Here is a 17696-nt window from a genome sequence, read left to right as displayed (position 1 = left end):
AAGGTCAGCCCAGTTAATTACGGTCATGGACTTTATAATCAACTCTGAGAAAAGTAATTTCCTTCTTAGCCCCACTTAGGCAGTCTGTGGGCTGGTGGAAGCATCATGCACCTAAACAGAAATGTGCCTTTCCACAACTTTTACTGGTCAGTCATTTCCAAAGCCAATGAGCAATTTTTATCTTTGGGTTGACTTAGGGCACCTGGCCAAGGAGGCAAAGAAATGTCTGGATTTTTTGCAAACTCCAGTCCATGCAATTTTCCCTAATACTCTTCAGAAAGCACATCTCCTTGTCCTCATCCAACTGGACAATATCTAGTGGATTACTTATTTAGGCAAAGCAGAACTTGGAATAAGGCACTAGTTTGTAGAAGCAATGTTTATAATGTTTGCAAAACATTATCTTACCTCCCTCAGACCAGCTCATCTTGTAAGGTTCTTACATTTCTAATGCCTTTCTGTTAAGGGAAGGGCTCTTGAAAACATGGCCATTCTGCTGAAAATGGGGCTCTCCAGGCCTGGATCTGCTTTCCACAGCCAAGAACGCCTACCCAGTTTATGCTGATTTTGTTGCGAGTTCAGAGACACTTGAATGATGGATGCCTTTTTAATCCCTTGGAATGGAGAGGGAAGGAGAGATTTGTAAGTTTTCCTTACCCCTTTGTACTGAATTTGGAGGAATCTGAAAGTTGTAGAGGAAAGATAATCATCACTGATTCCCTTTAGGTGTTGGTTCTGTGAATTGCTGATGCTGTCAGCCCAGGATCTGCTTGCCTTCCCGTTAGTTCCATGTCTTCTGTCTCAAGGCCCAGAAGTTCACAAAGGCCTAGAGAATCTTCACCTCAAACCCTGGTTTGAGAAAGTTTCCTTGAAATTTTTTTGTTTCTTTGGTCATGCAACTGATGTTCTCCTTCCAGGCAGTCCCCTCCAAATTCTATTATAGTGTCTGGAATTTGTTTCTGCTTAGTATTTTTTGAAGAGATTCAGAACTCCCCTAGGCCTTGGATTTTGTTTTCCCCAGATGTCTTGGAAAATGGTCTAATCCTACATCACTTCAAGTGGCAAGCTTCTTTTCTCAAGACTGTTATTCAGCCAGTTAATTGGCTCTCATCCTCTGCTCACTAGAGTCCAGGAAATGGAAAAGTTAGAGAGTAGACCTTACTTTTCTTCACCCTGCTTACCCATCTCATTGTTCGTTCTCCGTCAGTGAGGCATTTGCCGTCTGCTTGCTATCTCCAAAAGTCTTTGTAGCAGCCATCATCTTGTGGTGCTATGTAAGGGAACGTTGATTCTTTCCTAGTGTTTTGTAATAAGGTGCCCTTTTGTCATAGAAACCTAAAACGTTACCGCCTTAGAACTCAAGACTTTACATTCTCCACATCTTTGTCCTCTGCCACAAACCCAAAAAAGGGATAAAAGGCATCCAGACCAATTTGAGCAAAATTGACTTGGATTTGTATTGAAGGTTTATGTTGTAGGTTGCAAATCCTAGCTCAACTTCCTGGGCCAAACAAGAGCCTGGCTATGCAGTAGATTTGTCAGGCATCCACCTGGAGCACCGTTCACACTTTTATATACCATTAGTCTGTGTGTGTAGTTGCTTCCTTGGGTCCAGCATTCAGGTGGTGAGCATCAATCTAATGAGGAGAGGACTTCTCACAGAATGTTCACGTCCATGGAGTTTTGCGGGTCCTCAATGGTCGTTTGGCTCACCCTGGATATTCCCGAAGACTGGAACCACAAAGCCCTGTCCGTCATAGTGAAACCAGACATTGAACATTCCATTGTATCAGATGCATCTAGAGTAACTTTTGCACAGATGTTTAGGCCACTAGTTGCTCCTCACATACTATAGATCTCTCTTCTCTTTTATTCCTCAGTAAGCTTTGCTACAAACTGCAACACCTTGTCCCAGATAGAGCAGCACCTGCCAAGAAGTTGATGACAGATGCCACACAGATGGGGAGCTCAGATGGGGAGCTCATCTGGGGACCACCTTTAGACTCTGTGCCTCTTGTGTCTCCGCCCCCGCAGGAAATTCTCATTATTGTCCTCAAGCTCAGAGCCATACATCTAGTATGTGTGGCATTTTGACACTTGCTACAGGGATCCACAATCCAAGTGATGACGGACAATACAACAGCTATGTATTATGTCAATAGGTGGGGAGGAACATGATCAACTTGGCTCTGTCAAGAAGTCATTAGGACTGGTGCATTGGTCTTCAAATCTAACCTGTGGCTTTGCATCCTCCAAGCTTACAAAATGCCCCATTGGATCAGCTAGGATAGCTAGATCAGACAACCACAAGCTAACTGTGAAACTCAATTATGCGGAGTATCTTTTGTGGGTAGGTCTATTTTGGAGCCTCCCTATTTGCCACAGTCTAGAAGAAGAAATGCTGGATGTTCTGCTTCAGAGAGGTTTGATCATATGCCTTCCTCGCCTCATGGACAGCAGAGTTCATGTATGCCTAACCATCGATCCGATTAGTACCAAGATTTCCTGAAGAAACTTGGACAAGATTCAGTCTGTGATTATGGTAGTTCCAGCTTGACTTAGACAGTTCTGGTACTCTCATCTGATAAATCTGTCAATACAGCTGCTTATCACATCTGTTCTACCCAGTGTGGTTTCACAAAAATAGAGGTCGTATCTTACACCCAGTTCTAGCATCATTCTATCTGGCAGCCTGGATTCTGGCTTGCAAGCGGTCATCCAATGAAGCTGTTCTATGGAAGTCCAGAACGCTTTGATATGTAGTAATAAAATTTCTAATGGACATCCCCCTCTCCCTTGGAAGCCCTGGTTTCTGTTATTCTGGTCTGTCTGCCTGCCCTAAAACATTCAGGGCTATCCAGAAAGGGTATAGTTAGCAGCAATATGGGCGCATCATCCACCTGTTCAGGTTTATAGCATATTTTCCTCCCAACAGTTGCTAGATTCCTCAAGAAGCTCATTCATGTGCTTGCCTCAGTCTGGGAGCCCCCTCCTTTCTGGGACCTTAGCATAGTATTACTGGTTTGATGTGTCCCCCTTCTGATCCCTCAGAGACTGCTCTTTATGCCACTTGTCTATGAAGACTACATAATATAAGCATGCAGAGTAGAGGAAATTCATGTTTGGTCCACCTTAACTAGTCTTTGTGGAACACCATGTAATTCTTAGGCCTGATTCCAAATTCTTTCTTTAAAAAGGCTTAAATTTTCATTTAAATCAGCTGATTCACCTTCGTCTTCTTTCCCAAGCGCTGTTAAAACCAGAGGGAAGCCAAACAGCACACCATTGTATGAAAGAGGCCTGTCCGCACCAACTTAGAAAAAACAAGTGTCACAGATCCACAGTCTTGATACTATGCCCCAGCTTTTAAACAGTCTCTTGGAGAAATCCCTTCAGTAATAGACTCCCAAGGGGTTTCACTTTCTTCCTTCATAGAATAATAGAATATCAGGGTTGGAAGGGACCTCAGAAGCTCTAGTTCAATCCCCTGCTCAAAGCAGGACCGATCTCCAATTAAATCATCCCAGCCAGGGCTTTGTCAAGCCTGACCTTAAAAAGCTCAAAGGAAGGAGATTCCACCACCTCCCTAGGTAACGCATTCCAGTGCTTCACCACCCTCCTAGTGAAAAAGTTTTTCCTAATATCCAACCTAAACCTCCCCCACTGCAACTTGAGACCATTACTCCTTGTTCTGTCATCAGCTACCACTGAGAACAGTCTAGAGCCATCCTCTTTGGAACCCCCTTTCAGGTAGTTGAAAGCAGCTCTCAAATCCCTCCTCATTCTTCTCTTCCGCAGACTAAACAATCCCAGTTCCCTCAGCCTCTCCTCATGTGTTCCAGTCCCCTAATCATTTTTGTTGCCCTCCGCTGGACTCTTTTTCCAATTTTTCCACCTCCTTCTTGTAGTGTGGGGCCCAAAACTGGACACAGTACTCCAGATGAGGCCTCACCAATGTCGAATAGAGGGGAACGATCACGTCCCTCGATCTGCTGGCAATGTCCCTACTTATACATCCCAAAATGCCATTGGCCTTCTTGGCAACAAGGGCACACTGTTGACTCATATCCAGCTTCTTGTCCACTGTCACCCCTAGGTCCTTTTCTGCAGAACTGCTGCCGAGCTATTCGGTCCCTAGTCTGTAGCGGTGCATTGGATTCTTCTGTCCTTAGTGCAGGACTCTGCACTTGTCCTTGTTGAACTTCATCAGCTTTCTTTTGGCCCAATCCTCTAATTTGTCTAGGTCCCTCTGTATCCTATCCTTACCCTCTAGCTTATCTACCTCTCCTCCCAGTTTAGTGTCATCTGCAAACTTGCTGAGGGTGCAATCCACACCATAGATGGCCATGCAGCCTCACCCACTCAGAGGCTGAGCCTCTGGGCTCAGGCACTCCTATTTCACACTGTGAGCTCTGCCAGCAAATTCAGTTGTGATAGACTCCTAATCAGAGGCTTGTGCACTCTTCAGGGCCTAATTCACCTCAGCAAATACTTGCAGTGACACCAAGCAGTATTTTCAAAATAGAGTAGGATTTATTAGTTAACTGGAATACAACATTGGAAGTCCTTAGTTTAGCACAGAGAAATAAAATGTGTGTCTCCACCTGGCCAAGCCAGAACAATCCATCAGCCAAGCTGTAATGGGTTCCATTATTGCTTTTGTCTCTGACTGTTTTGTCAGTCCCACATGAGAGCAGCCAGCCTTTTCCAGAAACCACTCTTAATCCCCTGCCAGTCACCTCTCTGTCCTTTGTTTCTGAGCTTGTCTCTTCTTTCCCGCTCAGAGGCGGTGGGAAAAACCACCTTTCTCGTGGTGATTGACTACTAGGTGTGAATGTTTTGGTCATTGGGGTTTCCCATTTTCTCTTGGGAATCATGCTCTGATATGGGTAGCTTTCTGTAGGTTCCATCCTATTCCTTAAGGACCTGTTCATTGTGGCCCAGACAGCAAAGTGACGAAAACACCTCATATCTGCTGTGCTGCCCTGAGAGCAGACTTCAGCCTCCCGCCCCCTGCCCCACCCTGGATAGCAATGGAAAGTACAGAGGGAAGCGGAGGCACACATAGACTTCATAAAAATATTATGAAAAATTCCCATTTTGTTTGGGTTCACTCTACCCTTTTTATCTTTGAGTGGGGGGAGGGGGTGCAAGGACATCTATGGTGCAAGTGCAGCTCCATTGGATACTGCTGATCAAGAGAATCCTATATTGTATGCATGGGATGCATGTGCACCAGAGTGGAATCCATGTATAGAATACATCTTGAAGAACCACAGTTCCTGAAAGGTAAGTAACTGTTCTTTCAAAATTTAATTGTTGCCTTTGCTGTGTTGCTGTATGGCACACATCAGTATTGCTGTATTCCTCTTACTTGTAACCTAGAATAATTTTTGAACATTAGGTGAAAGACCAGTTCATTAACCCACAGTGCCACTTAGATAACTACAATATGAATATCACTAATGTTCTTTCTTTACAGACACTGGGATTTTTTTTTAAGGATGCCATCAAGAAGTTTATCGTGACTCAGTGTATTCTGTTGCCTGTGACCTCTCTTCTGCTTTACATTATTAAAATAGGGGGAGACTACTTCTTCATTTATGCCTGGCTGTTCACATTAGTTGTTTCCTTGGTGAGTATGGAGGTACTTTTTTGTCCATTTGTAATATTAGTTTGTTCTCGGAGTATAGTGCACAGAGTTTTTTAAATAATATATTTCTTAAAACTGGAAGAAATTTAAAGTGGGAACCTTATCAGTCTTTATAATCTTATGACTATCATTAGTGCAGCAGCAGCAGCTCATGTCTATTATTCCTCTGAATGCTCATAAAAGCTTATTAATGTGACATTTAAATTAAAAATACATTTAATCTAATATTGAAGTGTCTTCTATCAAGAAGAAATAACAGTTTGACTACATGTGCATTTCTGTCAACAGTATCTGACATCCTTTTTCAAGCATCCAACCACTGGTCCTCAATTACATAGTACTTAGGGTATGTCTATACTTAAAATGCTGCAGCGGCATAGCTGCTGTAGCACTTCAGTGTAGACAATCGCTACAGTGATGCGAGGGGTTCTCCTTTTGCTGTAGTGAATGCACCTCTCCAAGAGGCAGTAGCTAGGTTGATGGAAGAACTGGACCTGGTATTCAGTGATGATCTCACTAATGTTGACAGAGGTAGTATCAAGTAGAAGTAGGGAAAGTATTATTTCCCTGCTTCTGTTTCCAATTGTTAGGGTTCGTTTTTCATTAATGATTAATGAAATGTCAGATAACTCAAATCAGTTTATTAAACAGAAAAATTGGCACAGAGAGGGTCGTACGTGATCAGTCTCTGGGAAGTGGTCTCACAGCAATCACAGCTCACATCATCTGTGTCTGCTCCGAAGTGCGAGTTAATCTGACATATTTTTGTCCACTTGTTTACAGCAAGTAGAAGATTAATACACCTTACCCCTTTTCCTTATCTAGTTTCAGATCTATTTTCCAGTATACAAAGACATCTATACCAACCAGACACCATAACTTTCCAGATGTTCATGAACTGTAGAGTAGAAGTAGCAGCAGACCATAGTGACATAAACTGTTTTATATGAACGATACTTACCAACAATTCATATATAGCAATCCTTAACAGAACACATCTTACTCCTGACAAGTTCAGCGCACATAAAGAACAAAGGTTGTACATTGTTCACCATAAGCTTAGCATAAGTGCAAAAGCATGCTGGAAGTTGGGATCATAACTATACAGCTTTGCGTAAATACAAAATGTACAAAGCCTTCTAGAAAAATATATTGGCTAATGCAAGGATTGCATTTACTGTCTTAGTGCATCATACAGGGAGTTCATGTTCAGTTGATTTCCACCATGACTGTCCTGTTCAGAGATGCTGCTTTCCAAGATACAGGTCTTGATATTATAAGTGTGGCCTGTGCTCTTTGCTCCTAGATGCATGACTTTGCATTTGGTTACATTAAAGCCCATGTTAAAATGAGCCCAACTTACCAGGTGATTTTGATTGCTCTGTGGAACTGATGTGTCCTTATCATTATTTGCCTTTCGAACAATTTTTGCCACTTGCAGGCTTTACCAGCAATAACTTTATTTTATTGCAAATCGAGGGTGGTTTGATTTAAATCAAATTATTTAAAATTGACTTTAATTATGTTTTGCATTTGTACTTTTTAGTTCCTTTTTCCTTAAAAAAAAAAAAAAAAAAGTTGGTTTGTCATTGGTTGGTAACCATTAAAACAGGTTTGTTTGTAACTCAGTGTAGCCTTTGCACTAAATTTGGTGCCTTTTACGAACCAGGAGGATATGTTATATCTATACACATTTATTTAAGCAGTTATGTAGCTTAACTTACACTTATTCAAATTCTTAATGTATTAATTTTAGAAAATGGCGAATGACACATTTCTTATTTACTAAACATTTATTTGTGATTTGTGTCAACCTTCATTTGGATGGAAATTCAATTAAAAGTGCACAAAAACAGCATTTTAACTTTATTAAATAAAACTACCTTTAAATGTGCTGGAAACATAAGAAAGTTTATCAAAACACGTTTTGCCTTTAAAACTGATTAATTAAACAAAGGAAGTATGATCTGTAATTGAACTGATTATCTCTGGTCAGTGTGGGTGGGATCTGTGAAGGTCCTTAGGTGCCTAAACCAGAGATTTAGACACATAAGTTCCATTTGTGATCCACAGAATTTTTGCTGAGCCCTGTAGGCACCTAAACTCACTCACTAAGCACACCTGGTGGATCAAGTCCCAATTCAATCCTGATGGTGATGTGGCTGCCCAGTGGTTAGACTACTCACCTGCCTTGTGGGAATCATAGGCTTATTTCTCATCCCAGGCAGAGGGGGGAGAAGATTTGAACAAGGGACTTCCACCTCTCTAGAGAGTGCTCGAACAGTTGAGCTATGGGATATTCTGATGTGGGGCTTCTTCCCTTTCCTGTTGAAGCTGTTACACTGTAAGTAAATAATGAAAGAATGATTGAAGCAGGGGGACTGGACATGGGGTCTCCCACCTCCCAGGTGGGTGCCCTAACCGTTGGACTACAGAGTCATATTCTCTTTCTCTCTCATCCAATTGTCCCTGGTCCAATCACTCTTTCATTGACCCACCACACACCATGCCTCCCCGTCTTGTGTGGAGTCCTGCAAGAAATGCCTTGGGCACCTAAGTTGTCTGATTCTGGGGTGGGTTCCTGTTCGTGGATCGCTAAGCAGAATTAGGTGTCTTCCTGCAGCCTGGACTTAGGTGCCTGTCTTTGTGAGAGGGGCAGGGCTTAGCACATCCTCCTCTCTTTGGCATCTCCTATTGGCTAGCTTAGGCAGCTTCTCACCTAGCATACTGACTTTTGTGGATCATTCATTGTATAAGGAGCCTAGGCATTTAACTCAGCTTTGTGGATTGTGTGATTTTTCTAGGCTCATAAAAGTTAGGCACTCTGTGACATTCAGCCTTGCAATGCCCAAGTCCCTTCATGGATCTCACCCTATGTCCTTCAAGATCTTAGAGTACATCTCATTCTCTGATACCTAGTTTTTGTTCATAAATTGGAAAAGGAAAACAAGCTTTCCTGCTTTTTTCAACTCCCAGATGGTTTCTTAACTTTTGAATGAGCTAGTAATTGAACTGAACTAGTGGAATAAATTGAAATGAAGAAAATAGTCTCTCTGTACCCAGAGAAGAGTCTATGGCTGTCAAAAGCTGGTCTGGCGCTTCAGCAAACTCCAGTTCCAGATGTGTTGCCATTGACTTCCACCAATTCAGTAGTTTGACTTTCCAACTTGGCAGCAAATAAGTATTACTTAGTATTTTTTGTATAGAAAGACAAGTCGGATGAGGGTAATATCTTTTATTGGACTAACTTCTACTGGTAAAAAAGACAAGCTTGCAAGCTTACACAGAGTTCTTCCTCTTAATTTAAATTATTTTAATAGATTATCATAAATCTAGCCTTGACATAGGTTGTCAGTTTCAAATTTAATTTTTGAATAATTGTCCATAGTGCATTATAAACAATGTATTTGTATCAGATCTTAGGTTTACAGAAGAAGGAAAGGCAGTTCAAAAGTGGCAAAGGAAAGATATTTTATACTGCAGGGGTTCTCAAACTGGGGGTCGGGACCCCTCAAGGGGTTGCGAGGTTATTGCTTGGGGAGTTGCGAGCTGTCAGCCTCCTCCCTAAACCCTGCTTTGCATCCAGCATTTATAATGGTGTTAAATATATAAAAAAAGTGTTTTTAATTTATAAGGGGAGTTGCACTCAGAGGCTTGCTTTGTGAAAGGGGTCACCAGTACAGAAGTTTGGGAACTACTGGTGTACTGTATGTATCTCCCAAACAATTATAGCATTGCCCCTTGTGCTAAGTAATTCAAGAATAAAGTTCTAATATAGCAATCCTTTGGGCCCATTTCGTAATTACGTCCAACCTAGGAAGCACAACAAAGCCTGCAACTAGAATAACAATATTCTTGTAGTTTTCATCGGTATGGAGAGCTATTTGAAGGTATTGGAATCCGGAATAATAATGCATGCAACCAAGCAGAGTGGGCTATGAGTCTGCCCATAGTTTGATGAAGGGTGAAAGTCCTAGAAAATGAGGGGCATGAATTTGAAAGATGGTGGTCATAGGACAACTAATGGAATATGGGCAAGTTGGTCCACATTGATTTGCTAAATCCCTAATAAAAATAATTAGGTGCTACAGATACAAGAAACTCCAGAAATGCAAATAGGGAACTGGAATGTTTAGATTCTAAATGGCAGGTTTCAGAGTAGCAGCCGTGTTAGTCTGTATTCACAAACAGAAAAGGAGTACTAATGGCACCTTAGAGACTAACCAATTTATTTGAGCATAAGCTTTTGTGCCACTAGTACTCCTTTTCTTTTTAGATTCTAAATATTCCAGATAATTCAGATCTTATACTCCAAGTCCCAATGATTTTCAATGGGACTTGGGTTCCTAAGTCACTTCGTTGCTTTCCCAAATTTTACCCTTGGCTTCAGTAGTTGATTGATTGACTCAAACCAACCATGCTGGCTCCACACACTAGATACTCTCCTGCCTGGAGTAGACAGGAGTCATTGTATCTCCTGGGACTGTGGGGAGAAGAGGCTGTGCAAACACAGCTATGGACTGGCTGTGGAAACATGGACATCTGTGAAAAAATTGCATGGTGAATGCAAGCAAAGGGTCAGCAGCAGTGCTGCATGAAAGCAAAAGAACTTCAGGCAGATTTAAAGTGCAAAGGTTGGTTTAAAGATCATAAAATACATATGGTACGTAATCTGCAATAACCTAAATTTAGGTGAATACATTTAATGATACAATTTAGATATTAACATTCAAATATTCGGATACATCACTCATGAAACCTATCAATTTAATCTATCATTTAAATCAGCTTTTGTACCAAATGAATGGAGGATAGCTAATGTGAAGCCAATTTTTTAAAAGGATTCCAGAGGCGATCCCAGCAATTACAGGCCGGAAAGCCTGACTTCAGTACCAGGCAAAGTGGTTGAATCTATAATAAAGAACAAAATTGCCGGACACATAGATGAACATAATTTGTTGGGGAAGAGTCAACATGTTTTTTCTAAAGGGAAATCATGCTTCACCAATCTACTAGAATTCTTTGAGGGGGTCAACAAGCATGTGGACAAAGGGGAATCCAGTGCATATAGTGTACTTAAAAAGAAAAGGAGTACTTGTGGCACCTTAGAGACTAACCAATTTATTTGAGCATGAGCTTTCGTGAGCTACAGCTCACTTCATCGGATGCATACCGTGGAAACTGCAGCAGACTTTATATATACACAGAGAATATGAAACAATACCTCCTCCCACCCCACTGTCCTGCTGGTAATAGCTGGTAATAACCAGCAGGACAGTGGGGTGGGAGGAGGTATTGTTTCATATTCTCTGTGTATATATAAAGTCTGCTGCAGTTTCCACGGTATGCATCCGATGAAGTGAGCTGTAGCTCACGAAAGCTCATGCTCAAATAAATTGGTTAGTCTCTAAGGTGCCACAAGTACTCCTTTTCTTTTTGCGAATACAGACTAACACGGCTGTTACTCTGAAACCTATAGTGTACTTAGATTTTCAGAAAGCCTTTGACAAGGTCCCTCACCAAAGGCTCTTAAGCAAAGTAAGCTATGATGGGATAAGAGGGAAGGTCCTCTCATGGATTGGTAACTGTTTAAAAGATAGGAAAAAAGGGGTAGGAATAAATGGTCAGTTTTCAGAATGGAGAGAGGTAAATAGTGGTGACCCCCGGGGTCTGTACTGGGCCCAGTCCTATTCAACATATCCATAAATGATCTGGAAAAAGGGTAAACAGTGAGGTGGCAAAATTTGCAGATGATACAAAACTACTCAAGATAGTTAAGTCCCAGGCAGACTGTGAAGAGCTACAAAGGGATCTTTCAAAACTGGGTGACTTGGCAACAGACTAGCAGATTAAATGTAATGTTGATAAATGTAAAGTAATGCACACTCGGGGGAGGGATAGCTCAGTGGTTTGAGCATTGGCCTGCTAAACCTAGGGTTGTGAGTTCAATCCTTGAGGGGGCCATTTAGGGATCTGGGGCAAAAATTGGAGATTGGTCCTGGTTTGAGCAGGGGGTTGGACTAGATGACCTGCTGAGGTCCCTTCCAAACCTGATATTCTATGATTTTATGAACTATAAATGATGGGGTCTAAATTAGCTATTACCACTCAAGAAAGAGATCTTGGAGTCATTGTGGATACTTCTCTGAAAACATCCACTCAATGTGTAGCGACAGTCAAAAAAGCGAACAGAACGTTGGGAATCACCGAGAAAGGGGTAGATAATAAGACAGAAAATATCATATTGCTTCTATATAAATCCATGGTACAACCACATCTTGAATACTGCCTATAGATGTGGTCACCCTATCTCAAAAAGGATATATTGGAATTGGAAAAGGTTCAGAAAAGGGCAACAAAAATGATTAGGGGTATGGAACGGCTTCCGTATGAGGAGAGATTAACAAGACTGGCACTTTTCAGCTTGGAAAAGAGACGACTGAGGTCTATAAAATCATGACTGGTGTGGAGAAAGTAAATAAGGAAGTGTTATTTACTCCTTCTCATAACATAAGAACTAGGGGCCCCCAAATGAAATTAATAGGCAGCAGGTTTAAAACAAACAAAGGGAAGTATTTCTTCACACAACCCACAGTCAACCTGTGAAACTCTTTGCCAGAGGATGTTGTGAAGCCCAAGACTATAACAGGGTTCAGAAAAGAACTAGATAAATTCATGGAGGATAGGGCAAACAATAGCTGTTAGCCAGGATGGGCAGGAATGGTGTCCCTAGCCTCTGTTTGTTAGAAGCTGGGAATGGGGGCAGGAGATGGATCACTTGATGATTGCCTGTTCTGTTCATTTATAGAATATCAGGGTTGGAAGGGACCTCAGGAGGTCATCTAGTCCAACCCCCTGCTCAAAGCAGGACCAGTCCCCAACTAAATCATCCCAGCCAGGACTTTGTCAAGCCTGACCTTGAAAATCTCTAAGGAAGGAGATTCCACCACCTCCCTAGGTAACCTATTCCAGTGCTTCACCACTCTCCCAGTGAAAAAGTTCCCTCTGGGGCACCTGGCTTTGGCCACTGTCAGAAGACAGGATACTTGGCTAGATGTACTTTTGGTCTGACCCAGTATGACCATTCTTATGTTCTTAAAAGTTATACAGAGAGTTGGTTGTGGAAAGCAAATATATCAATGAGTGAAGATTGTCCCTCAATTGAGAATTTAGGATAGTTTGTCCCTTAGAAAATACAATCCATCAGGGAAGTACGTTCAGTTACTTTTCAATGCTACTCCAGCTCATCTCTTCTGGTGTTTCCTATGTCTGGTGATGTGTTCTAGATCAGTAAAAAGAAAAGGAGTACTTGTGGCACCTTAGAGACTAACCAATTTATTTGAGCATAAGCTTTTGTGAGCTACAGCTCACTTCATCGGATGCATGCATCGGATGCGAATACAGACTAACACGGCTGTTACTCTGAAACTTGTCATTATTCTAGATCAGTGTTTCCCAAACGGTAGGTCACAGAAAATTTATAGATGGGTTGCAGGCCTGGTGCAGGGAGGAGATTCTGGGGTGGAGGGTGTTGAAGAGCAAGCCCACCCTGCAGTGGCAGCTCCTGTCCTGGCTCCCCACTCTGGACATTGCAACCTGGTACACAGGATCACAGTACTTATCAGGTTTGGCCTGGTTGACTGTTATGACAGATGGGCGGCTGGACCAAATTTTAGTGAATAGTGTTGTGATCTGGCATACAGAAGGGCACTGGGCCAAATCTGAATGGTGTTACAACCCTGTGCGCCAGGTCATAACACTCAGAGTAGGGAGCTAGGCCCAGCACTGAGGCGCAGAAGCCCCCACTGCGGGGCGAGGGTGGGCAAGATCACACTCCTGCCCCAACCCAGACCTCCCCTCCAGGCTGGGATTTGGCTTGTAGTGCTGCGGTGGAGGGCGCTGCTATGGGTGGTCATTGCCCCCTTGGCAGGGCAAGGAGGAGAAGGTAGTGGAGAAAGAGAAGGACACTGGCCTGTGATTTTGGGGGGCCCTCCCCAAATTTGGAGCCTTGGTGGGTCACAAAAAAGACAAAATGCAATTGGTTGGTCACCTTACTTAAAAGTTTGAGAACCACTGTTCTAGATAGATGTCCCTCGACCACCTGATGCTTTCCGACACCATGAGTGTAGCACTGACTGATTCCACATTCCTGCAACAGTCACTCATTACTGGGTTCTCATGCATCCTGGGCCCTGATGATCAGAGCGTGTGTTTGAACCTTGTAACCCCTAGCTCTCAAGGCACTGGCCAGAGGAGTGTATTTCTCTACTTTTCGAGCTCAGGCGTTGTGGAAGGCCGGGGTCCTGTTCTCAAAGGGCGCTGTGATGTCCACCATGACGATCTTCTTCCATTCCTAATTGGTGGTGATGGTGTCTAGTCGCAGTTAGCTGTCCGTTCCGGGGATGGTGGAGTTCACAGCAGCCTTCCCATCGGGTGGTGGGATGGCTCTGATTAGGCGATTCTGGATGACGTTGTCACAGCTGCCAGGCTCTGGAATGGGACTTGAGCTACACAAAACATGGGGTAGCATCTTGCTGGCATAGCCGCATTTCCTGCATCGCTTGTCCCGTATCCCAGTGCAGATGGTTCTGTTCAGCAGGACGCAGTTGAGCCTGGCCCTGTGGATGAACCTCCTCTCAGCAAGTCAACTGAAACTGTCCTTGTGAGGAAGTGGTTGCTGGCGTCCCACTTGCATGTCATCTTGAAGGCCTTCCCCTGGTCTGGTTTCAGTTCAGGTTTTCAACATACTGGCAGCGGATGGCATCCTTCAGGGTCCTCTCCAGCATGGTTCTAGCTCTTGGAGTGATGATTGTGTGCTCTGTATTCTTAACCTGTGGCACTAGGACTCTCCGCTCCTGACGTTCCTCACACCACGTCCAGTGACAGCTGATACGCTTCTCCATTCGTCACATAGCATTGCAGGCACGAATCCAGAGTGAAGCACAGTCTTCCCTGTTTTTTCCAAATTCGCCTTCCAATGAGCTGCTCAGGTAGGTGGATACATGTTGGTTGGATGGGGTCCTATCGATTTGCTTCCTGATGACATCCTGCATAGCACTCTCTGTGATGTTCCTTATCATGGTGTCCGGGCACATCAGAAGGCGGAAGGTGTGAGTGATCACCACAACGTTGCACAGATCACCCATTCGAGGGATGTTGGTGCCGGTAGCAACATGGTTTCCCACTGACCAGTAGCAATCTAGTGTTTGCAAGCTTCTAGAATGCAGTTGCCACTTGTTTCTCCACTGTCAGTGCAGCTCTTAATGTGGTATTACTGCCCTCGAGTGCTGGGGTGAGCTTGGCATCCAGATCCAGGAATCTGGCCTTTCACATCTGAAAGTTCTGCAGGCACTGCTCATCGTCTTGAACCTCCATTACCATATGATCCCACCAGTTAGTGCTCGTTTCTTGTGTCCAGAAGCAGCGCTCAGCCATCCGCAGCTACTCTGTAAATGCTACCAACAACTTTTCAGTGTGTCCCTCAGGAAACAGTCCTCGAAGAAATTGTCATGTCCTTCATTGTTACTGTACTTCCTGTGGGTCTGCAAACACCAGGGAATTGTGTACCATTCATGAGATTAGTGCAGAGGTCTGTGGGCTTCATGTTTCTGTTACAGATGGCAGACACTGAAAAGAGCCATGTGAGGTTGTGGAATATTTTTAAAAAGACACAAATTATGGGATATGAATAGCATGATGGGATGGCGAAAGTTGCATTCTGAGAACTTGACCTCTAGCTTCCAGAGATCCATGGGCAAGTCTTTTCTATCCCACAAAATGTGAAAATATCCCAAAAGGCATTGTGCTGGATGGTGGCATGTGACTCACTGGAATGCTTACTCATGGTGCACTACAGTTTGCATTGACACAAGCACTCTGGTGAGTATGTGCCGCGCCAGTTCAAACAGGCAAGTATGCATGAGCAATAGACAAAATTCGGCAGCTCTACTCCCACATAAGTTATGTTGACCAAAGCTTTTAAGATATGATCTCAAATGAGGGGTATCAGATTTAGCCTATGGAATGGGTTAAAATGTTTCATAGGCTGGACTATATTCATTTAGGGCTACATATGCGCTGATGTCAATGGGAGGTTTTACACAGAGGTCATGGGTAAAATATGGTCTTTATGTGGTAACTGAATTTTAGAACCATTGACTTCATGGAACTAAATCAGTTAGCTGAGGATCTGACTTTTGTTTATTAATATTATTTGTTCAATACTTTATTGTTGCATTTAGCATCACTCACTGGGGAAAATCCGTGCCCCGTTAAGGCCATAGCTATTTCTGCCCTTTGTTTCTAACCCTTCTCCATCCTCTCCCTTCACTGTTTGTCTCCTTTGTTGTTCTTATTCCACATGTCCTTCACTCCCTTTCCATTTGCTATAATGGTCAGCAATGAAATAGTTAATTTTGACTTCTAAAATGTCATCTTCAGGCTTTCGATTTACACCTCTGAGTGAGATTAATGGAGCTGGGGAAGTTGACACCTCTGAGTCAGACTGTCTGCACTTGGAAAAAGACAACTTTGTGTTATACTTCGATCACATTTTGGAGACTTGTGTTAGAAGGTTATTTTTTTTAAAAGACAAACCAGCAGAATCTGAACATGTCATGCGGCTCTCCATAACATTAAGAAGGTCAGACATTTGACTTAGATGGACTGCAATAGTCAGCTTTTCTGTATTGTATGCAGTGTTCCTGGATTGACATGGCTACAATGATTTTAGAGAGAGAAGATGAGTGAGGTAATATCTTTCATTGGGCCAGCTTCTGTTGGTGAGACAGACATGCTTTTGAGCTTATACAGCGCTTATTTTCAGATCTGGGAATTGAAACTCTGAGCATATTTCCCACACCAGAAGAGCTCTGTGTAAGCTCAAAACCTTGTCCCTCTCATCAACAGAAGTTAGTCCAATAACAGATATTACGTTCCCCACCGTCTCTCTCTAACTTTACTGTTAGTGATTCCGCCTATTCTTAAGTTTATCAAGCATGGTAGAAATCATTTCTTTGGAGAAATCCTCTTCTGCTGCTACAGTTTCTGAAGAACAAAATGATCTCTCTGAATGGTTCACTCCGCTGCAGATGGAGCTATCAGTTTGGAACTTTTTCCCATTTTTTTTAGTGCTCACTCTTTTTTTTTTTTTTCCCCCCTCACATTTTTCAGTTGAAAAAAGTAAAGTGAATGTTGTCATCCAACTGTCTCCCTCCCTTGCTCTGTCCCACTTTCTCAAACTTTAAACTTTTTTCTAACTTTTTCTATTGTCAGAAAAGTATATAGGGAAGGGAGAATGGGTTTGTCTTGGTTTAACTTCCCCATCCTTTTTCAGTGGGGGTAAAGAGGGAACAGATGAAAAAAGAGGTCAGGGGATGTAGAAAAATGAAAATCAACAACCAAAAATAATGACAGGTTTCAGAGTAACAGCCGTGTTAGTCTGTATTTGCAAAAAGAAAAGGAGTATTTGTGGCACCTGAGAGACCAACCAACTTATTTGAGCATAAGCTTTTGTGAGCTACAGAAGTGAGCTGTAGCTCACGAAAGCTTATGCTGAAATAAATTGGTTAGTCTCTAAGGTGCCACAAGTACTCCTTTTCTTTTAACAACCAAAAAGTTTTAGTTTCTGAACACTAAACTAATGGAAATTGAAATGAAAAATATGATAGAGAATGAAATGAAAATTTTCAAAATTCTTGCAAAAAATAAATTATTGTTCAAAAAAAAATTTCAGTAAAAAACCATGTTATTTTGACCTATTCTACCCAAGTCCTAGCTCCTTTTCCAGAGCATACGTTATGTAGGATCATACTAGATACCTGCTTTTGTATGATTGTTTGATCTCGGCTTGTACTCACTGTGATGTTGTATGATTAAAACATGACAATGTAGATCATTGTTGCTACCACTGTTATATAATTGCAACAAATTATATACAAAGTGTATCAAGTAAGGTATCAATGGAAAAGTAATGATTTGCTGAATATGATTATGCTGTTTGTATGCATGTATCATTTTTGTATCTGAAGTTATGAATATTAAC

General features: G+C 42.4%; 1 protein-coding gene across 4 annotated transcripts in view; it reads left to right on the top strand.

The window, feature by feature from the left end:
* The window catches only part of ZMPSTE24 (zinc metallopeptidase STE24), a 119781-nt gene that overhangs the window by 58490 nt on the left and 43595 nt on the right, over positions 1–17696 (top strand). For 3 of the 4 annotated variants that reach the window (XM_073317423.2, XM_073317424.2, XM_073317422.2), the window contains exon 5: positions 5483–5635. The exons of the other annotated variant lie outside the window; for it this stretch is intronic. In XM_073317423.2, the coding sequence (XP_073173524.1) occupies positions 5483–5635 (153 nt within the window). The remainder of the gene's footprint in view (positions 1–5482; positions 5636–17696) is intronic. 4 annotated transcript variants of the gene reach the window in all.

This window comes from Lepidochelys kempii, chromosome 19 (genome assembly GCF_965140285.1).
Source record: "Lepidochelys kempii isolate rLepKem1 chromosome 19, rLepKem1.hap1, whole genome shotgun sequence".
Classification (NCBI taxonomy): domain Eukaryota; kingdom Metazoa; phylum Chordata; order Testudines; family Cheloniidae; genus Lepidochelys; species Lepidochelys kempii.
This window is presented reverse-complemented; position numbering and strand designations above follow the sequence as displayed.